The 23319-nt window shown below is 43.9% G+C and overlaps 1 protein-coding gene across 3 annotated transcripts in view; it reads left to right on the top strand.

The window, feature by feature from the left end:
• The window catches only part of MOB2 (MOB kinase activator 2), a 190395-nt gene that overhangs the window by 86992 nt on the left and 80084 nt on the right, over nt 1-23319 (top strand). The window contains exon 1 of one of the 3 annotated variants that reach the window (XM_090032458.1): nt 16888-16940. The exons of the other annotated variants lie outside the window; for them this stretch is intronic. Within the exon in view, the coding sequence (XP_089888584.1) occupies nt 16903-16940 (38 nt within the window). The 5' untranslated portion in view covers nt 16888-16902. Of the gene's footprint in view, nt 1-16887; nt 16941-23319 lie in introns of those variants that run through there. 3 annotated transcript variants of the gene reach the window in all.

Below are 23319 nucleotides of genomic sequence, written 5' to 3'. Positions count from 1 at the left end.
ATTTCTTGGTGCTGCTCTGTAGCTTGTGGTTTCCATTAACTCCTGCGCCAGCTGTGGAGGCACTGTCCTGGCAAACAGCTGCCTTGCGTATCTCATCTGTTGTCTTTCTGAACAGAATCCTTCTCTACCTTTTGGGGACATGTCGTGGGACCAGTTTGCAGAACTGTATGTGCAACTCAGAGCCTGGTTCTGCTTCACTGTCTTTCTCCTACTTATCACTAAATACCAGCAGCTTAAATTACAGAATAACAATGTGGTGTGGGTCAGGGGCGGATCCAGGATTTCGCAAAAGGCGGGTTGCAGGAGCAGCACCCCAAACTGCAAGAGTGGCTACACCTCTCCTGCTCCCAATCCCCGTTTCCCCCCCCACCCCCCAGTGTAGGCGCTGTTAGGGCCGCTGGGGACTTAAGTTCCTAAAGCATATGAAAATCCCTCCTCCCTTTCCCTCTGTGCTCAGAGGCATCCTCTCCCCAACCTGCTGCTGCTGGGTTTCCCTGTTGTCCCAGGGGGAAGGGGGGAGATCCAGAGCCATTTCTGTCCTCTACAGCTAGGTTCCACCTAGACTGGGCTTGGCTAAGGATGGGGACTAGACAGAGGCAGCAGGGGGGGGGGGGGGCGTTCTCCCTCCCTGGGGACTGGGAAGGGAGGAGGAAACTGCTCTACCACGATGCTGTTGCTGCTGCCCCTGTGTGCAGCCCATGGATTGCAGATATGTGGTCTAAGAGTAGGTGAATCTGGCAAGTCCACCAGAGGAGAGGAGAAGTTATGAGACCTGACACTGTGGTTAGGACATGGGGAGGTGGGGACACGATGGGGGGGACAACGATAACACACTTGTAGTATAGGTAAAGGGCCAGATTTTGCAATAGTTTAATAAAAGGGACTTGCTTCAGCTAGTGGAACAATAAGGAATAGTGTAACTAAAAAGCTGGGTGTCATAGTGTTTTCCTTGATTCTAAATGCTTTTCTGTTTCCTGTTTAGATTGATCCCCAGTTGTTTCTAGGTCAGTGGCTACAGGTTTAGTCTCAATCTCTGATCTACTTGTTGAAAAGCTTTTTTGGAATTCTATTTAGTTGAACATAGCCTAAGCATTACATTTCATGGATATGGTGCCAGGATTCTGTGCCATGCCAGGGATAATGAGACCCCAATCCTGACAAAAATCTTAGTGCTGCATGTGGTTAACTCCAAATTTGAGTCGGCTTTTGAAATGGCTTCCACATGAGAATTGCTTCTTCCACCAAAACCATAGATGTGATCTATAACTGCATACCTTGCAAAACTGACAAATTTAGAGGAGTTGCCCCATAGGTGCTGGTATATTGGTGAGAATTGTACTTTGTTCAAAAATGTTTTGCTAGCTGACTACAGTAAGCTATTCCTGTAGACCTTTCATTTTGTATTTTATTCCTTGCTCAGAGCACGGTCTAGCTTAAAAGAATGGCATGCTGCTTCATGGTGGTGAAAGTGGTTGAACTTGCCTGAAGAGGCAGAAAAATAGTTTTTCCTTCTGGAAAGGTACACAAGTGTTCTTTGGTTCAATGAGGAAACTAAGTAGACTATTTATTTATTGATTGATTGATTGATTGATTGCTGCTTTTGACTAGGTAATGTTGTTGCAAGGTACCTTTTTTCTTTTTAACCTGAGAACACAGGTTTCTTAAGGACTGTCATAGGACTTGTGTTTCTTAAAGACTGTCATAGAGATTTGCATGGGAGGTCAGAACATTTTATAATGTTATAGCAAAGAGGGCACTGACAAACAGTACAATTCAGACCAGTAGCTTGAAAGGCAAGACCTTTAAAGTTACTGAGAAAAAATTGGAAAAAGGAAGAGATAATGACCCGGGCAACAATAATTCTTGATATTTTAACTGTATCCAGTAAGACATTGCTGTTCCCCCATCCTAGACTAGATATCTTTGAGCCATAGGTTGAAGAGCCCTGCATTAAGAGACTACTGGCTTGGGTCCATTGGTGCAAACTTCAATGTAGATAGGTCCAGGAATGAAAAATTAACTCAAAACTCATAGAAGAGGTGATATCCTTTATTAGACTGACTAGATATTTGCAGACAAATTATTTTATTTTTATTGACAAGCTTTTGGGCACACTGACCCTTCATCAGGCATAGGGGAGAGCAGAGCTTGTAAAAGTTCTCCTAGGTAGAAATGAAAAATTCATATTTTGCATTCTAAGTCTCTGTGGTCACACTTGCAGGCATATATGATCCAGCAAATGTTGACTCCTGTCCAGTATGAGGTGGTCAAGGCCTATTGCATGGCTGCATAGTTTTCCTGTTTCACATTTCTCCTTCAGTGTCTCAACTTTCTTTGCAACTTAAAAGAGCAGGCATTTTTAACAATGAAACTCATACTTTGTTTGAAGTTAAATGAGGTTTGTTTGTTTTTTTCAGGGAGCTTGCAATAGGATTGACTTTTCCCTGTTTTAATTCTGAAGCCTAGATGATAGTTGAAATGTCAATATTGCTACATAACAGGATGCACCCTCTTGTTATGTACCTGCTTCCAAATCCCAAACTTTGCCTCATGTCCCTGTAGTGTAGGAGTGGGCAATTGTTTTGGGCAGAGGGCTGCAAGCCATTGAGGGCTGCATGACAGGCAGCCCAAGGCAGGTACATATTTTTTTTTATTTTTTTTTTAGGGGCCCCGTGGGCCAAATAGAATGGCCTGGTGGGCCGCATGTGGCCCCTGGGCCGCATTTTGCCCACCCCTGCTGTAGAGTCAAGCCCCAAACATCCTGTCCATCACTACCAAAATGGGTAGTCCCCCAGTAACTTCTCTAGTGCAGTTAAACATTTTTCAGTATAAAATATTTCTCTGCAAACTTAGCATGGGACAGTGTAAAATAAATTGACTTGACTATAAATAGCACTGCCTTCTGCATTGACAGTATTGATTTTCATATTTAATGTAATTAAAATTTCTATATGTGAATATCTCAAGCTGATGTGGAATTTACAGTTTAGCCTTGCTTGGATTGGTCAGTGAATTCTGTTGAGTGTTGGTCTACTTTCTTCTCACCAAGCAGATTCTTCCATCCTACCACCAGTGGTGCACCTGACTGGGGGGACAAATAAGGGCTACTTTTTATCTAGGAGATGTTTAATTTCTCTTCATTCTTTCTCTCTACCTCTAGACACAGCTATTACCTCCTTCAAATCCAACCTCTTCAGTAGCTCCTTTATTCACTCACTCTACTCTTTTGCATAGGTTCATAAACAGCTATGCCTGCATTGGCATCTGTGGGTTGAGGCTTATGTGAACTTCCTTCACCTTGGGCATGTCTACACTTGCATTTAAGTGCACCTTCTAAATTTAATTCACATTAGCTTAATGTACATTAAGTGGGAAACGTTTGTTATTACTAGCTACCCAAAGAAGAAGAATTGACAGCTATTTGAAAGGAAGTAGCAAAAGATTTTCATAGAGTAAAGAAAAGATTGAATAGGCAAACAGGCTTATGGGGGTGGGTCCCCCTTTGCCCAAATTATACAATTACAAATTAATTTTAATTAATTAAAAAAGCATACATTTAATAGCCTAAGCTTGATCTCTTAACTGATTTATTGCATATACTCTTAAACAAATTTATATCATCCTGATGCATTTGTTTGACCAGTGATACTACCTTTATTAGATTTTTAAATAAGCTTTTTTTCCTTTTTTTTTCCTGGCCCTGGCTCACTGCTACAAAAAAAGTTAAAGGCTTTTAAGTTATGAAATGCTAAAATCATAATCAGTGTGTGTTTTCTAGTGAAGCACATGGGTTTAAGAATGTAAAAAATTGTTTGGAACTTTACTGTGGAAGCAGTAGTTACCAGTAGATTTGTTCAAGCTCAGAATAAGAGCAGCTTTGCTTAATTAGGTAAAAAAACCAAACAAAAAACCCCCCTGATGCATAATAACATTGTGTAATCTAAACCTGTGATGTATTTTTTTTCCTGGGCATTACAGTCTTTAGGTCTTCTTAAATAAGTCATGCTCTAGTACACATTAGCTAGTCTCTTTCTCAGAAATGTCTCCTGCTCTCCCTCTGTGCTTCCTTCAAACTTTCCTCCTCGATTGTATCATTAGCTAAATTTTGCAGCAAAGACTTTTATACCAAGTGGGACTGCTTGGGTGGGGCAATTTGGCAAGTCACACACAGCTGCTTCCTGTTCTTGAACTGAAGGGGTAGTGCCTGCTCTAAATTACCTGCTTGCTGCTTCTGCCAAAAGCATCAATCTTCTCTTTCTGTTTATTGTGTTATTTAATGAATATTCCTCCTTAGCCATGATCTTAGGTGCTAATCTGAATGAGGGTCTTCATGCACTCCAGTTTTCAGCCATTTCTTGCAGATGTGTATCTAAGAGCTACTGTGGTTTCCTTGGTCAGTTCTATCCTCAATCTGCATAAAGCACAGGAACTTTTGCCTCCTGCCTCAAAAATGCAAGAGACTTTCATTAGCATCTTTTATTAGCTGTCTATATGCTTCTTTCTGCAATATAGAACTTCTATTTCAGTTCTTAAATTCTGCCTGGCAAGGGCTCTGTTTTTAGATGTAGAAAAGTCTTCTGTTAAAATCACTTAAACAATGTAAAGTTTGTTTCAGCACTGCTATTAAATGTGCATTATCTGTAACTTGTCAGTGCATCCTCTGCAAGGAAAGAGCTGTTCATACTTGTTCACTTTCAGAACTGCCCCAACACACAGCCAAAAATTGTAGGATCAAAGCAAGAAATGTGCCAGTGGCTTGTGTTTTGTGACTTCAGCACAGGCTAAAAATTGGATATTTCCAGTATTAAGCCCTGGGCAGATATCCATTGCGAATGATTAGGCAAAAAAGTTAAATTCTTGCTTCGTTTGCCTTTTTAACTCTCTGAATTCAAGTTTTTTGTGTGGATGTGTAGTTTTTTCTAAATTTATAAAATACTGGCTTTTGTCCCTTGTGCGGTAGAGACTACTCACCCACCCTTTTCCGTTTCCAGGCGGATTGCTCTGGTATTATTTCAATGCTGTTACTTTATCCAACCCTGTCCTGTTTGTTTATTCTGAAGTATTTTCCATAACCCTTTCAGTGCTGCTCTCCATCTTTTACCTTCAGTCAGGCTTGCTTCATATACAGGACATGGATGTAACATGATAGCTTTCAAAGTTGTCATGATGCTTGTGAAGCCGAGGGGAAGGCTCTTTAGTCGGTAAGGAATGGAACGGATATGATAAGAAATGATAATTCATAACTAAGCTGGCAAGTTCTATAACCAGAGGCAGAACCATTTTCCTGTATAGACTCGATTGAAAGATCACTTATCCCTCAGTTTAAGACGCTGCTGTTTCTGGGTGCTCTTTTCATAGTGATGTGTACATCTCCCATTCATACATCCCTTGAAAAGACAGGTGGTCTTTTCAAAGTATAATGCGGACTAGGATACAATAGCAAATTAAGAATAGTGCTTCCCCCCCACTTGCCCCTTCCCCACAACAGACTTACCAGGTGGATACTGCTCTCCAAGCTGCCTGGGTATCTGCATGCATGTGGCACTTACTGGCAACGTTATTGGCCACATCAGCTCACAAAAGCCAATTGTCAATAATGTCAATTTTTCTTTTATCAGTGCTGATACAATATGGGACCAATTATATTGGTACACCTCTAAAATAAATTATGCCTTTTTATTTCTTTCTAAGTTGTTACAGACTGAATTGCAGAATAGCTGACTGAATGGTCCTGGTTTTAACCTTTAGAAGGGATGCAATATTAAGTGACTGTTTAGCCTGGAAACACAATGTTCTGTGAGAGTGCATACAGATTCTAGTTCAGAAAGAAATCTTCCTTTTTAAAATAAAATTTTTTAAAAAGTGCAAAATGAATTCTAAACCAGGCATGAAAGTAATCTCCTTCCTCATTATGCATGGATTTATGGCTTTATCACTCTACTGGTTATTCGATTTGTGTGATAAGTGGTATACTGACTAGAAAAGAATTTCTTAAACCACACCCAAGATTGAAACGCTGGTAGTCACTATTGGCCCACACACCTTGTTGTTCCTCCATAGGTTCCCCTATGTACCTCACTGAATTATGGCAAAAACGTTTGTTTGCCTCCAATTACTTTTTTAAAGTATTTTGAGAGCATATAATGACTTTCCCCTTAGAAAGTGTTCTTTCAGTCTTTACTGATGAAATGTATTTCTTCAGGAGAGATCTTAAATAGGAATTCATGCAAAAGTTGCACTGACCACTGGACTTTAGCTGTGTTTTCGTGGTAGGTGCTTTGACCTTGATGACATTCATGAAGCCCAGCATCAGTGTGGCTTTCTCCAATTCTAATTGGCCAGTTTATATTTAGTTGCTGGTCTACTCTAATAGCTTTCAGATGGAGACACTAAAGAACACATACTCTTGTGTTGGTGTAATCCCCGAAAGAGAACAGCAGGAAGAAAAGAGAAAAGGGTATATGTTTCAGCAGAAGTTGAGTTTGGAAGTGCCAGCAGCTGGTCACTGCAATGGCATGCTAAAACCTTCTATATAAGTAGTTAGATCACTAGTGAAAACACATTGATTGTAGTTTCATTTAGATGTGCATCTACAGCAGAGTTAAAGGACAGCAGGGAGGCATCCACATTTGGTAAGTTTCTGGACTCTCCAACTGACAGTATGACATGGTCTTAAATTGGTATCAGATGGTTTCTGGTAACTACTGGCCCAAGTCCCCCCCAAACCATGGATGTCAGACTGCTGGCACAGTGCCCAGGCATACTTATGTATCCAAAATACCGTAACCCATTTGATTACCTTTGCCTGGCTGTATTTCCTAGGCAATTCTCACTACCTAGTATATTGGTCTTTCCCATCTTCACAACCTGCTGGAGCTTACCCGATCTGAGCTCTCATCCTGGCTTGGTGACCACCCTCAGGAAGACTCCCCAGAGTTCTCTGCCTCAAAAGAGGACATATAACAGACTCCAAATCCTGTTCTAAAACAGATGAGTCACCGGATTTTAAACTGTTGCAGTTTCTTCAAGTGTCTGGGTTCCCTCACCACCCCAGTCTCAAAACTACTAAATTGAAAAAAACAAGGAGGGGTTTCTCATGGGAGCTGAGAGGAGAATACTCTGCATCTCCTTCTGCCTCACCAATAGTAGACAGCAGGGCCATAGGAACTCAGTTTCCAGCCAGCATATGGGCAAGGTCAACTAGGGTTACCATACTTCCAGGTTTTCCCAGCCACGTCCTTTTTTTTTAATTTTTGACCCCCTGTCCTTGTGTCTGGGCGGATTTTTAAAATGTGAGCAAATGTCCAAGTTTTTGCTTTGCCTCTGCTTTTCCTGGGCACAAGCAGCTTGGATGCTTGGGGCTAGGAGCAGCAGGCAGGGTGATTGGTTGTCAGAGATCGCATGCCCCAGCAAGCTGCTTCCAGGTAATAGTGTGTGTGGGAGCTGCATGGGCAGCAGGCTTGGTGGGAAGCAGGGGGCTGCAAGTCAGGAGCGAGGGACACCAGCAGTGCTGGAGGGGCAGGGGCTTAAGAGTGAGGGGCAGTGACAGGGCACAGGCATATCACTGCTTCCCCCCACCCAATCTATAGCCCCCCCCACACGCGCACACACACACACACACACTCACTCTCTCTCTCTCTCTCTCTCTCTCTCTCTCTCTCTCTCTCTCTCTCTCTCTCTCTCTCTCTCTCCCCATCCCTCCCTCCCACAGGTGTCCTCTCTTTCTGATCCTGGAAATATTGTAACCTTAGTGTCAATGCTGAGATTGCTGCAAACATGCTGGTGAAACTACTTGTGTCATATGAACAAGGTGCATGTTGAGGAAGTTGAACAGACCATGCAGACATTTTTCACTGAATCTTGGGGGCAGTCGCATATTGCAAACTCCCTTCTAGTAAGCCATAGGAAAAGGTCCCTGCTTCCAACCCTGTTCAAGAGGTCTACGCTGAGATGGTGGTTGAGAAGCTCGTAAAGCAATGGTGCTTAAACCCTGGCTTGCAGGCCAGATCTGGCCCCCAGAGACACGTCATCCCCACAGATCTGTGAGGAGTCCTGTGGGCCGTGCCCCTGCATGCTAGATCGGATATGCAGGGCAGCGTGGGGCCTGATTCCAGCATGCAGGGGTGGGATGGGCTCCTGGAGCCTGATCCCTGCTGGAGAGGGGCAGTGAGGAACCTGATCCCAGCTGAGCAGGGTCAGTGTGGACCCCTCTGCTGTCCCCGCCTGGCCCCCCACACACCAGGATTGGGCCCCACACTGTAACTGCCTAGCTGGGATTGTGGTTTGGCTGGGCAGAAGTGATCTAGGGCCCAATCGCAGCACATGGCAGTGGCATGGGGCCCAAACCGGCCTGCAGGCTGGCTGTGTGCCATTTATCTGGCCCGTGGGGCTAAAAGTGTGAGCACAACTGTCTTCAAGCATTTTTCTTTCCCACAGCTTTAACTATGTGGCTATAAGCTGCCAGAAGACATGTCTGCTCCTGCTTTCTGATACTAGTGACTTGTTTGTTGCCAGTAGCTCTGGCTCTACTCCATGTTCTGTATATTTTAATCTCCACTCAGCCTGGATTTAGTAGGAGAGAGCGGGGTTTGGGGAATGATTCAAATCACTCGCCAGCAATTTTACAAGAGCTCAGCGCTGCCCTATAGATTGCCTTTTCCTCATTTTCTCTGGTAATGCTTTCCCTTGTCCTTTCTCTGAAGATCAATTATCACTCAGGATGGGCCCTCAAAGGGCAAGCATATTTTTAAAATCTCCTATAAGTGTCTCCTCTAGATTTTCTGATGATAAAGAGAAACTTCTTAAGCAAAATACCCCAGACTTTCAACTAAGAATCATGCACAGGTCAAAGGTCTACCTTTTCAACTTAGGTTTTAGAAATGAAATGTCAAAATAACAGCAAAAATGAAATCCAGAGTTCAGCTCTTTAATTTTCCTTAGCTGGCTTGAGGGAGTACTTAAGGTCAAATGTCAGTTTCCTTTCAAGACCTACATGTATTTTAGGACTAAAAGGTCTTTATGATATCTAGGCTTAACTAGTAATGCACATACTGCTACACAGTTGGTCTGAATAGTCTACTTAAATCAGGAGAATAAGAAAGATCATTGCTCAGCCTAAACTTTGGTATGGTAGTGTCAGCCTTGCATATTGTGGTGGTATGTGTTCCACTGAGCAACCACTGTTTGCATGCACACAAATATATAAAATCTGCTTCATCGTAAATTGCTGTAGCAGCTCTTTTACCTGACTGGTGCATTGCAAACCTCCAAAGACATGTCCCGGCACTTACGGTTCCAGTGAAAGAAACAGGAAGCTAGCTACAGATGCTCTTACACTTTTTGTTGGTTGGCCTTTTGAGGACCACAGACAATCCATTGTTGGGCTTTCCCAAGAAGAAAAAAGGAAGTTGGGCTTTCCCTCTAGTTTACTCCTTTGGCCCAGGGGCAAATGAAACTAGGGGGCATCTGAACTCCAAGGCCTCCAGGATTGGGGCTTGCACGTAGGATGCCTGCCATGGATTTGAGAATATCTGAACCTCTGAGACGAAATCTGAGAGGTGGGATACTTGCCAGTGGGAGCACCACACAGATTTGAACAACTGAGCTCCACTCAGTCTATAGAGTTTGGAACCGATTTAGCCCAAGACATGGAATTTAAAAAAGCTTTTAGTGGCAGACCCTTCAAACTACTTTATTCTGAGGGGTCTTCTCTTAGAAACAGCTGCTTCTCTATGTTCTCACATAAGTAAAAATGGGCTGATTGTCACACCAAAGGGGTGGGGGAGGAGACAGTCATTTACACACGTGTGTGTGTGTGTGTGTGTGTGTATGTTGTAGGGGAGGGGGGGAGGTGTTGTCTCCTGTTTCACAGGTATTTAAAGTGGGACAATGGATTTGCATGCCTGTAGGATCCTGGGGAAAAAAGCCGTGTCCCTACAGAAATCTGAAGTCTGTTTTAAGCCATAGAAAATGGGTGTTTGAGATTGTCAGGGAAGGATATTCCACAGAATTCACTCATTGTCCCCTTCCCCATAAACACTATGAACAAAACCCATGATAGGATTAGAAGATGAAACTCTGTGATTTTTTTTTCCATGAGGCTAGAAACAGACCTGGATAGGGTTGCCAACCCTCCTGGATTTGTCCAGGAGTCTACCGGGGTCGGTATCAATCTCTTGGTGACTATTGAATCCAGGAGATCGGTGTCGTGAACGGGTTGAACAGTACAGTTAATGATATTGTCATGATGGGGAGGAAAAAAATCTCCTGGAATAGCTTCAGTCAGAGTTGGCAAACCTAGTCATGGATCCCGCTGCCCATGGACAAAGGCTTTTATCTTGGGCTCCTACAGAGGCCAAGCCTATAGTCCTACTTTTAAGTACCTGTGAAGAATCCAAATTAACACTTTGCCCACCCTCCTACAAGTTTAATTTGAGATAATTGCCATTCAGTTTGCACGTGTACATGACTGTCCAGCACCTATTTTAATGCAGTTCATCAGCACTTGATTAAACCCAAGGTCTGTTTTTAGCCTGAGACCGGTTTTGGGAAAGGTGAAGAGAGAAAACACAGTATGAAATCACTAAATCTCAGGTCACAAGTAGATTAAGATTTTGAGAGAAAGTAATGATCTAATCCTTACTTTCTCAACCTTAAACATAAACTACCTGGAGATCTACTATAAATATGATGAAAGATCAGAGTTCTTTGCTTTTGAATTTATGACTTCTGCATTGGTATTCACAAATGCTATATCAGCCCCCACTTCATGCATGGTTTTTGTCCGCACCTGTATAAGATGATCTTCCTGTTGCAGAGAGCCCAGCAGGCATTGCTTAAAAGGCTTCATTCAGAAATTTTATTTTCAGAAAACAAGTGGAAAGGCAATTACAGTTTCTTAACACTCTAGCATGTCTTGTCAGCCAAGATTATTTTAGAAAGAGATGTGGGGGTGTGGTGGGCTCATTTGTTAAATGTCAGTGTACCTTAAGTCTGTAGAGGGACCTTTCTAATATAGGGTCAGGGTACATGATGTTGGCCAAATTTCGTAGCGTAGATATAGCTGAATATCAACAATGTTAAGGTTTGTAAAGTTTAAGTAAAATCATCATCTAGCCGCTCTCTCTCCAATTGGAACAAGCTATTCTAGTAAAAGCCCTATTTTGTTAATATAACTATGTCATTACTGGGGCTCACTTCTGACAGAACTGTGCTGCTGGTCAGGGATCTGAATCTCTTTTCACTTGTGGAAGGTACCCAAGTTAAAGATATGACTCGCTTCCTGTGCTAGTTTGTCTTGTGTGGCCCAGTTCTTGTTTTTCTTCCAACCCACAATTGCAACAAATTGGTTATATACCGATCATAGTCTAGATTTAATTCTACCTTCTTTTTGTTAATTTATTCTTGTTTATCATCACCTACCTGGTATTGCATCCAGGTCCCACATATGGATCTCCTTGTTTAATTTAGAGCTGAAGGATATGGAAGTCAAAATCTGAACCTCATAGTATGGCTTTTGTTTGTAACTTTTCCTCTAAGTAGTTCTATACCTGGCTAGCTGTTTGGAAAATTTCAACTGTCAGATGTAATGAATCTGTAACTCTGAGCACTAGCCCTAAGTGCTTCTCCATGTGCAGTTGGAACTAAATATCAAATGTCTGCTGGATTAATATGCCAAAGATACTGATTAAAGTACTTAAGGATTTACCATAAAAGGTTACCCTATTCATTTTGTCTAGCACTAGTACAGTAGTGCATGTGAAGTCTCTTTTCTATTAAGAATACAAATCCATAGAAATTTAGGGTTGGAAGGGACCTCAGGAGGTCATCTCATCCAGCCAACCCCCTGCTCAAAGTAGGACCATCCCCAGCTAGATCATCCTAGCCAAAGCTTTCCAAGGATAGAGCTTCTACCACCTGTCTAGAGAGTAACCTGTTCCAGTGTTTCACTACCCTCCTAGTGAGAAAACTCTTCCTAATACCTAACCTAAACTTCCCTTGTTGCAACTTGAGACCATTGCTCCTTGTTCTGTCATCTGCCACCATTGAAAACAGTCTAGCTCAGAGGTGGGCAAAATACAGCCTGTGGGCTGGATCCAGCCCGCCAGGCCATTCTATCTGGTCCACGGGGCCCCTAAAAAATTTAGAAAATGAGTACTTTACCTGCCCCTGGCTGCCTGTCAAAGATGAGAAGCCAGTGGCAGTAGAACCCAGGGGGGCCCTCCGGCAGGATCAATTTGCTGAAGAAGCAGGTCTGGCTCAGCCCCCTCCAGGCCCAGCCAGAAGCCTCTGCCTAGCAGGGGCTTCTGGAGGCTTCTGGGCTAGGACTGCTCCTGCCTCCCTGTGTTAAGGGAAATACAGATAAGAAAGTGGGGGGAGGCAGGGGAGGACTGTGAGTGATTACCTCCATCCTCAGGGCTGGCCGGGTCAGCTTCTGCAGTTCTCGCACTGTAGCTGGGAACCATGTGGTGCTGGGTGGGGGAGGGGAGAAATGTCTGCAGCAGGTGGAGGGAAGGGGCAGCTAGCAGGCATGGGTGGGAACACAGTGACAGCTGGGCAGGACCCCGGGGCCTGTGTTGGTGGGGCCCAGAGCAGGGCAGCAGGGGCGTGGGGTGGGGTCTGCCTAGAGCTCTGTGGAGCCGGGCAGCGCTGCTCAAGCAGGGAGAGGGAGCGAGCCTGGCTCCTTAGAGCCCCTGGCAGCCTCCACCTCATGCTTCTGCCACCCCACTCTGGGCTCTGTTCACGCTGGCCTGGGTCCCATGGTCCCACTTGGCTGTTGCTATGCTCCCACCCGTGCCTGCTAGCTGCCCCTTCCTCCCCGCACTTGCTGAAGCCATTTCCCTACTCCACCTACCCACTGGCACCATGGGACTGCAGGAGCAGCTGGGATGGAGCAAGAGAAGGGCAGTAGTGACAGATGGGGGGGCAAGTGGCAGCAAGCAGCATGGAAACAGAAACAACAGGAGTACAGAGGCCAGGCTTGCAGGAGCACTGCGGGGGCTCTGCCTGCCATATGGGGGGGAGGTGGGAGTGGGGGCAGGTTGTGAGAAAACCCTCCCAAGCCACCCCCCACACACTTGCAGCCACCCACAAAACCCACACGCACCCTCCCCCGCACACCCACAAACCTATGTCCACCCTCTCATCCACACCCCTCCCACAACATAGAGCAAGACTTCATTTTAAGCTATTTTACAATCACCTCTATGTATGCTACACAAATGTATGTAAATTAGGACAAAAATATTTTTTGAAATGGAATTAATGAATGTTGTAGTACATTTCATTTTTATAATATAATTTGGTATATATCTGGTTCTGAGATGGCAAACCCCTTTGCTGAAAGGAGTACTTCTGGGGGGGCAATGGGAGAGACTTCTGGTGGCAAAGGTCAGGGAATAGGGGGTGGAACTTCCAGTTGCAAGATGGCAACCAGGGGATGAGGCACCTCTCAAGGGGTGGGGCTACCCATGCGGCCCCTCGATGACTTGACAAACTGGGTAAGCTGTCCTCTACCCAAAATAATTGCCCACCCCTGGTCTAGTTCCATCCTCTTTCCAACCCCCCTTCAGGAAATTGAAGGCTGCTATTAAGTCCCCTCTCAGTCTTCTCTCCTCTAGCCTTAAATAAACCCAGTTCCTTTAGCTTTTCCTCATAAGTCTTGTATCCCAGCCCCATCGCCATTTTTGTTGCCCTCCCCTGGACTCTCCAATTTGTCCACATCCTTTCTGTACTGGGAGACCCAAAACTGAACACAGTACTCCAGATGTGGCCGCCCCAGTGCTGAACAGAGTGGGATAATCGCCTCTCTTGACCTACTGCTCATCCAATCGCTTGTAAAAAACAAAAAAAACAAATATAACTATTAACTGCATTTAAAACAATTGATTCATTAAAATGGGTGTCAGGACAATTCGGATTTACAGTACTGTTACAGGGAATATGCGAGAGGCAAGGATTTCTTTGGGTGATATCTTTTATCAAATATCTTGCATTTGAAAGCTTATCTGACTCTGTCCCAATTATGCAGTTGGTCCAATAAAAATATCACCCTAAGAAATCCTTGCCTCTCAATTTATAGCACAGAACACTTGAAACTCTGAGTCAGTGGAAGCAACCAGAGAAAGGAAAAACGATCTCTGTCAAGTAGAGCAGTTAAAGTACCTATATACCACATCTCCCTCACCTGCACTTGTGCAAAATACGTTAATACTGATGCTTCAGATTTAATTTTTGCAAGAGGAATTTCATTGGCTTACCAAAAAGGAAGCAAAATGACAGACACTGTTAGAGGTACTCTTCTGCTTGATTCTGCAATCTTGCCTTTTCCGTTAGGGTGTCGTCTTGCTGCAGATATCCAGGTTATAGCCATATTGGTCTAAAGGCAAAAGGAATAAGAACTTGTGGTAGAAGTGATTATCTTTTATTAGACCAACTAGATGTTTGCAAAAAAAAAAAATCATTCTTTAATTGCCAGCTCTTGGGCACAGACACCCTTCTTCAGGCATTGGAGAAAAGATTGTAAAAGTTCTCCTAGGTAGAAATGAAAGTTCATATTTCATAGGAGAGTTGAAGGTGTCATAAAATCTTCTGTTTGGAACAGTTCATTTTGTGGAGATTAGGCTCAGAGAAAAGTTGGAATAGTCTGTTTTGCCTTGAAGTTGTTTGGTGGTAAGCAGGATGTAGTCCCCTTTCCTTCTGATTATGGCGTTTTACATTTCACAGAAGAATAAAAGGATGGAATGCTGTCCTGGGCAAGAATCTATGATTTATGCTGCAAGCTTTTACTTGGTCAGGTATGTGAATAGGTGAGATCCTGAGTGACTTAGCTGTGGTAGCAGAAGCTGGTAGTAAGGATTCATTTATACTGGCAAAACAGCTTTACTCTGTTAGCATGATTTGCTTGTGAGAAGGGAGATGGTCATTAAACTAATAAGCCAGGTAAAATTGCATTTTACAGACTAACCGAATTTGTGATGTTTAAGCTTTTGTGAGCAACAGCTCACTTCGTCACATGCTATGAAAGACCATGTACAGGTTGCCTTCACTTTATGTGGGTTCTGTATGTGCAAATTTGCTCTTATGCAATGACCCTTTTTGTACCAAAAATTCATTATTTTCGAGGTAAGTTCACTCTTATGCAGTCGGTGTGGTGGAAGCCCACAGACAGCTGCTTTGTGCGGTGCATTATGGGAGTGACATGCATCAAAATATAGTCCCCTGTATGGATCTGTGCTTCTTGCTCGTTGTCTGTGAGATGTGTTTCTATAGTTGCCATCCCCATTATAGTAGTGCCCTATGTTTGTGTGTACTGTTTGCTGTTGGTGAGTACCAAAATTGTCTTCTAAAAGTGGTAGAAATGGGCATCGGGGTCAGTACAGTCGAGGTCTTGGACTGTATCCCTTTTTGTTACATTGTAAAGCGGGTTCCCATTATGTGAATTCAAGTTATGTGCCGTTTTCCAGAAGCACTTATACAGCATAAAGCAAGGGAAACCTGTATCTGTTGTGTATTCTATATCATCTGAGGAAGCTGGTGCTTATGAACGTTTGTGCACTTCTGATTCAATTAATTTATAAAGTACAACTCTAGGCAGCCTTCTGCCTGACTTCACACTAACAAGGCTAACTACCTCTCTTGAACTTTGAGGGTGTGGACACAAACTCTTGGAGCCCTTTCAAAAGGGGAACAAAAGGGCAGGAACTGGTAAAATTTAACTGTGATGTGTGAATGAGCTGAGGACCTGGTAAATTCTAATTACTAGGTACTTGTGAATGGTTTTTCCTAGGCCTTGTTGGCAGAGAGGGAACTTGGAAAATTCAAGTGCCCAAATTATTCCAGGTCTTGCACCAAAAAAATAAATATTCCATGCTCTTACAGAAGTAAGCAGTTTCTGGTTCTAGTACCTATTTTTGTCTGTGATTTAATAAGCGTCTCTTCTGTGTTATCTTATCAAGATTTCTGAGAAAAACCTTATGCATTTAAGTTTATTTTGTCTAACTTTTTGATCTATTCACTTCTAGCAAAAATCAACAATAATCTGGTGAAAAAATCAGTTTATTTAGTAGATGCACATGTCTAGTTCCCCGCTATTAGGAATGGCGGGCTGAACAGGAAAGGAAGTAAAGCTGCCTAATCAGAGATAGTGTGATCCTGTGATTTATTCAGGGCAGCTTGCCCAGCCCTAGGCTGCTGGAGGATATTTTTCTCTGCAGTGTGCAAGTGCGACTTTAGAGCTGCCTGTTTCAAACTAGGCTTATACAAAAAATAACCCTCTTAAAGCTCTGTGATTTATTGTGTTCCTCTTTCTATGCTACTGTCTTCAGCTTGAGTCCTTTTACAACTTTAAGGAATCTGGATATCTGTTACTCAGGCTTGTGGAGTTGCCTTGTACTTCTGGGGTTGTGATGAATACTTGAATGATAGTCACGGCAGGCTCAAGTGGAAGAGGGAAGAGCAGAAGCTGCTTCCAGGCTAATTGGAAGACAAGAAGCCTACAAATACCTTCTTCTACACGGTTTTTGGCTTACTCTGAGGGCGGCATGGGGTGTTGAACAGGTGTTTCATCTCCCTCCTCTCCGTTCCACTTTTCAGTTTTCTGCTTCTCTTTTGGGGAAAAAAAAAAAAGTTCAGGATTTTGGTGGAGGTTAGAGAGGAGTTGGGAGTATTTTACACCTCAAGGCTTTTGTTTGACTGGAGTGATTTCCTCTCCACCTCCTGTTAATTGGTTCAGCTGGCTGTTTCTTTTTGTTCCCTCTTGATGACTCAGAGAAACAGGAAAGAGCTCCCTTGATTACCAAAAAAAAGCCCTACCAACAAAACAGGTGCCTCCATTCTTGGCTAAACAGAGAACAGACAAAGCTCCTCATTCTGGATTTTTTTCTAAGATTCCTGTCCAGAAGTATGAGGCTCAAGAGGAATGGGTCATATACCCTAAACAGGTAAGAAGGAGACAGCATCTTTAACTTTACCATTAAACCTGCATGGAAACCATAACCTTCCCCACCCCGGCGCGTGCACACTTTGGGTGATGGGCAAGTGTTTTGCTCTAAAAGGGAAATCACTGGAGTGTGCTGTATGTATCCTAGTTAACTTTTGACTTTGTTAATTTTCTTTCATTTAGCATTTTGTCAGCTTTTTGTTTTTGAAGAGTGTACATCTGGAAAGGGATGAGGGTGGAGTGGAGGGCATGAAGGGGGAGAATAGACTGTGATGTGCTGCCTGTGCCATGCATTGAAACGAATTAAATTGTATCTGAGGGTGGAATAAACCATTGCTTGGTAAAGGTATTGAGTTTCAGAAAGTGCATGTTTCTTTGGGAGAAGGATGGCATTTAGTATTTTGGTCTTTGACATTTATAACTTTATTAGCAAAAAGTCTTACTTGGTACAAAATGAGGACCTGATTTCCGTAGCAATGCCCTTTCTAAAGGGACAACTGTCATCTTCCAATTGACAAACTGGTTGAAAACAATTAATGACAAATTGGTTGCAAAACGGAGTTTTGCATAATTTCCAATGTTTTAAACTGTCCTTGCAGCACTGTACTGTTTTTATGACTGTAAAAAAAATACTTCTCTTCAGTTACCTCCTCTGTTGCTCTGTGAGAGGTTCTCTCAAAACAGGATACTCAGTACAGAGGAATGTGTAGTAAATAATAAATCTTTCCTTATATTGTTTGCATCCCCTTTGTTTTAAGGAATCGTATTTCTCTGTATAGAGAGACATGGATAGAAAAGGGAGCAGCCGATGTTTTTGGACTGTGTTGGGTTTTTCTCCCTCTAGTGAGTGAGCCCCTCATCCAACAGAAAAATTGTCCTTTTGTCCCTTCAGATGAGCCAAATACAAGTTGGTGGTACCTGTCGATGACTTCTAGAGTTAAGACTGTTCCTGCTTCAGTGTCATTTTACTCCAGTGTGTTGAATAGGTTTTGGTTTTTCTATCTGCTGTAAGGGACAATGACTAATCTGTTGTGCCCATAGGTCCTTTTAGAGCTGTTTTTCCTTTACCTCTGGAAGCTTGGGAGTCGAGTACAGCTGAAGACTAGAATGAAACTCCCAAGTTCATTTTCATATGTTTGGCAGTCTCTGCCCAAGACCAGCATTAGGGCTGTGTGATGCTTCGGACAGAGCTTTGGATCCAGAGAAGCTTCGGATGCTTTGGGGTCCGAAGCAGCACATCCGGGTCAAAGCGCTGGCCTTGTTTGGCTTCCTGAAGCGGTTCAGAGCCGCCTCGGAGATCAAGTCATAGGGTATAATGGGGAAACAGTAAAATATCTATAACTTTGTTGTGTTTTTCTGATCTGGATGAAATTTTCAGGGGTGATAGACTCTGCAGAGAGGATGAAGCCTGCCAAGTTTCAAGAAGATGGGTGCAGGGGTTTGGGGGGAACAGCACCCAAATTCTTGAAAGCAAAACTCGTGTCACGTCTAGGCATTACAACACAGGGGGGGTCAAAACTGCAGGGGTGGCAGCTCTTACTGAGGCCACAAAGCCTGCCAAGTTTCAAGATCGGTGCTGGGGTTTGGGGGGAACTGGCCATCAAGCTGCGGACAAGCAAACCACGTGCCGTGGGTGCTTGTGGTGTCTGTCTTGGGGCAGGTAGGGGAGGCACTGCTGCAGGCCTGGCTGCTAAGCTGCTGTGTTCCCAGTTACCAGTCGATCAAACATGATTCACTCGGGGCCAGCTCAGTAGCCAGCTCAGTACACAGGACCTAGCTACTACATAGCGACTTAACAAGCATCAATTAGCACTTACAAAACCAGGGTAAGGAGAGGAAAGAATTAATACAGACAATCAACTGCCCCAAGAGGGTCAGTCTTGGCAGGAGTTTTGTCTGTCAGCAGCCAGGGGTGCCGGGCCCCAGAACCCCCCTTCACCCATCATCTCCACAGCTAGCAGGTGTCACAGCAGGGGCTACCATCCCTGCAGCTGCCACCCTACTGCACCTGAACATGTGCAGGGTCACCCATGGCACGAGTTTTTGCTTGTCTGCAGCTTGAGGGGCAGTTCCCCCAAACCCCTGCATCGATCTTCTTGAAACTTGGCAGGCTTTGTGGCCACAGTAAGAGCTACTGGCCCTGAAGTTTTGACCCCCCCTGTGTTGTAACACACAGCCATGACATGAGTGTGTCTTTCAAGAATGTGGGATACAGTTTCCCCCAAACCCCTGCACCGATCTCCTTGAAACTTGGCAGGTTTCATGCTCTCAGCAGAGGCTACCACCCCTTCACGTTTCATCCAAATCGGGCAAAAAGCAATGAAGGTATAGATATTTCGTTGATTTCCCATTATACCCTATGGCCACATCTCCAAGGCGGCTCCGAAGCATCGGAGCCGCTTTGGCCAGATCAAGGCAGAAACCCAGTCTGGAGCGCCAGGTAAGATCAGAGCCATCCGAAGCGGCCAGATCGGATCGCTGCCAACTCTCACAGGCCTAACCAGCATAGGGTGTATGGGGCTTGAAGTGATCTGTTTTCAGGAAACCTACACTGCTTTGTCCCTGCTGTGGCATGCACAAGCCCAGTGGCAAACTGTCGCTCATTCTTTTTAAGCCTTATGTTTGTTTGAGTTGTCATCTTAAAATCAAAACTAGATTGGGTTTGTATAGGAAAGGAAATCTAAATATTTAGATACTAAAATCTTCAAAAAGATTCGTAGAACTATAATAGGAATTTGCTGCTTAGGCATGAAGAAATTTAAAAAAAAAAAAAGCTAAGGTAAAATGCAACTTTCCAGTAATTGAGTTTCTGGCTTGCAGTGCATCTATAGGGCGTGAAGTTAAGTTTGTTGTATGATTAAAAGTTAGTTGGGGGGCGGGGGCGGATAAAAGATGAGAATATGCTTATTATCCGTTATTTCAGGCAGTGGCCTGGTGCAAAAAAGGCTTATCTTAAGTTAGGGCAAGTTCTAATAAAGGTTCATTATTTAGATTCAAACACAGTATTGCTTGGTGACAACTAGTCTTGGGGCTTAGATTGTGTCCTGGAAGAATAATAGTCTATTCCATTGATAACCATTTATAATGTACAATGTAGAAGCCATGAGCAAGAAAAGGTAGGATGAGATCTATGTGTAGATACTTTACCCGACTCTAGATCTGAGGACACTATCATTACTTTGGGGGGGGGGGCAACTTTGATCTTAATAGGCTATTGTGCCTGGTAGAGTAATCACTTGACTTAAAATGCAGCCTTAATGTGGATAGCCCAGTGGCACATTAAGTGTCTCTATGTGCTCTGGAGGAGGGGGGCACATTTTAAATAGAGCCCCCCCTCTTGGGAACCTCTCTAATTAAAATGCCCATAGTGTTTCATGTTAAATCACACCTGCTGCTACTGCTGGATACACATGATGCTGAGGCTGCTGGAGTGTTCCAATAAGAAAGCTTCAGGAGATGCAGGTAATCTGCTCTAATTAGAACATGTTGGAGCAGGCATTGGGCATGTGTATAGGTGTCCTTAGATCAGGGGCTGGCAATTATTTTAGGTGGAGGGTTGCTTAACAAGGCTTGGTGAGCTTTTGAGGGCCACATGGGTAGCCCTGTCTCTTGAGAGTTGCCCTGCCCCGTGGTTTCCATCTTGCAACTGGAAGTCCTACCCCCTAACCCCTGAACTTTGCCACCTGAAGTCCCTCCCCTTGGCACCCAGAAATAGTCCTTTTGGGAGGGGGATTGCCATCTTAGAATCAGAAAAACCCCCCCAAATCATACACTAAAAATCAAACACTATCTATAACATGTTTTAAATTTATTACAAAAAAGATTTGTTTTTGCATTGTGTGTGTGTGTGTGTGTGTGTGTGTGTGTGTATGTATATATATATATATATGTGTGTGTGTATATATATATATATGTGTGTGTGTATGTATATATATATAGAGGTAATTGCATAATGACTCAAAAATAAATTCTTAGCCTTGTATATTTTGTGGGTGTGTATACAGTGGGTGGGGTGTAGTGGGATGTGACTGTGTGTGTGGGGGCATAGGGTATGATGGGGGTTGTGTATACATGGAGGGGCATTTATGGGGGGTGGGGTGTGGGGAACCCCCCCACACTCCCTCCATGGTGTAGCAGCAGGCGGGGCACTCATTCCCAGTGCAGACACTGGTGCCCGGTAATGCACGGTTCTGGCCAGCACTGCACACTGCAGTGAGGGTCAGTGACAGTCACAGCCTCTGCTGGGCCTTCTCTGTCATTGGCTCTTCCCGCGGTGCGCACACAGCTTCCGCACTCGCGTGGCATGGGAGGATAGTACCACATGCTGGAACCAGCTATCTTCCCTGCCCCCTGCCACACAGGTCTGGGGCAGGCAAGGCAGCTGGCTCCAGCACGGAGCTTCACTCCTGTGCCACATGAGTGTGGGGGCTGCACGTGCATAGCGAGGAGCACTGGTGATAGAGAAGGCCCAGTGGGGGCTGTGCTCTTTGCCATTATGTGCAGTGCTGGCTGGAGCCTTTTGCTGTTGAGCACAAGTGACCTTGCCTGCTGCTGTCACCACTGACAGTCTTCCAGGGCTGCACACAATGGGAGGAGTGTTGGAGGGGGTCCCCACACCCTGCCCTTCAGGCTCCATGCTGCCCTCAGCCCCATGCTTCTCCCCAGCTGCAGCTCCACCCCTACTGCTTTCCTACTTGCTGCCCCGAGCAAGCAGGACACTGGGATCTGTGCAGGTCCCCGACAGCTGCAGCAGCCCTTCCCAGAAACTGCCTGGTGTCTGGGCCAGGCCCTTCAGCCCACGTGGATGGGAGCGAGGCACAATAGGGTATGTTGGGGGCATGTATATATGTGAGGGCCTCACTCCCACCCTTTGTGGACGGAAGGGCTGGGCAGGGTGCTACTTGTTAGTCGGTGCCAGATGAATGCCGGGTGGACTGGATCTGGCCCATGGGCCATATTTTGCCTGCCCCTGCCTTAAATGCTTACTTGAAAACACAATTTTCTGTCTGCCAGTTTGAGGGATACCTGGAAACTGTCTTATTGTAATATGCTGATATGCTTTGCTACTAAATTAAACAGCAACTGTAGGAGAAGGAATTAATCTAATTAAATTCCTATCATGTTTGTTTCATGATTAGATGAGTTACCATGTAAAACAAACACAACTGCAAAGAAAAGGCTGTTTTCCTGTTCAGCTAAAACGTCTAACTTGTTAGCAAAAGACTTGGTCTTGCTCTTGATTAGTTTGGGAGACTGTTTTCTATTTGTTAAGTATGTTCACAGAACTGTTGTTTTGGGTTATTTGTGAATGCATTGGAGCAGACAGTCAGCTAGACTACTATTGAGTATTTAAAGTCACTAAAATTACTTGAAGAGTAGCAAACAGTTGCAAATGGTGAGCCTGATCCAGCTCTTTGCATCTTGGTTCACAGTATACTCTATGCTTTTGCAACTTTGTGGATGAACTGCTAGCTAGCTAGCTAGCTAGGCGAGTATCCAGAATCAGTTTTGTACATTCAGATAGGAATACAAAATGTGTAGGTGACCTCCTAAACGATTAACCAGATACGGCAAGGTTGAACAGTAAAAGATTAAACAAGGCATGGCCGACAAGGGACAGAAATAATGTAGATAATCTTTACATCAAGAGACCTTGATTTTTCTTTCAACCTAAAAACTGATGTGATGGACAAAGTTTCTAAACCACAGACAGTGAGCTACTTATTTAAAAAGTAAATGGGTGCATGGATGTACTGTATAATCTAGCTCAAAGGGATGACAGGAATCTGATTTGAGCTAGACTTCAATAAATATGTTTTTTTTTTTTTTCTTTTGTGGTTAATAATAAAATGTAACAACACACTAAGTTGCATGCTCTGTGTATTAATAGTCAGATACCTACGAAGCTCTTCATTATGACTTGTAATGAAGTCCATAATGCTTGTAAAATGTATTCAATTAATTTACATGTTGCATTGCTAGGAGAATAGTTATTTCTGGGCCTTTACGTTTTTAATGCCTGGTTGATAGAGATCTATTTGCATATACCATTTTGTGCATTAGAAGTAAATGAACTATGATGGATCAACCCAGACCCAGTTTGGATTCTGTTATGGTAAAACTAGTTATCAAGCTCCAAGTCTCATTTGGTTTGAAGACAGACAGATTTGCTGAACACACTTCTGTCCTCAGTCAGATGTGGGCGGGAAGTTTTTCTTGTGTGGAATATCGTAGTTATCTTTTTCTGGCTCTCCTGTTTAATACTTCTGCTCTCAGATGTGCTGGAATCTTTCTCGTGGTAACACCTGGCTATGTAGCGTCACCGAACTGACCCTAGCGGCAAGGGACGAGGAGACCGGATTTCAGGACACTCGGTGGAG

The sequence above is a fragment of the Crocodylus siamensis genome, chromosome 2 (assembly GCF_052110815.1).
Source record: "Crocodylus siamensis isolate JL-2025a chromosome 2, ASM5211081v1, whole genome shotgun sequence".
Classification (NCBI taxonomy): Eukaryota; Metazoa; Chordata; order Crocodylia; family Crocodylidae; genus Crocodylus; species Crocodylus siamensis.
This window is presented reverse-complemented; position numbering and strand designations above follow the sequence as displayed.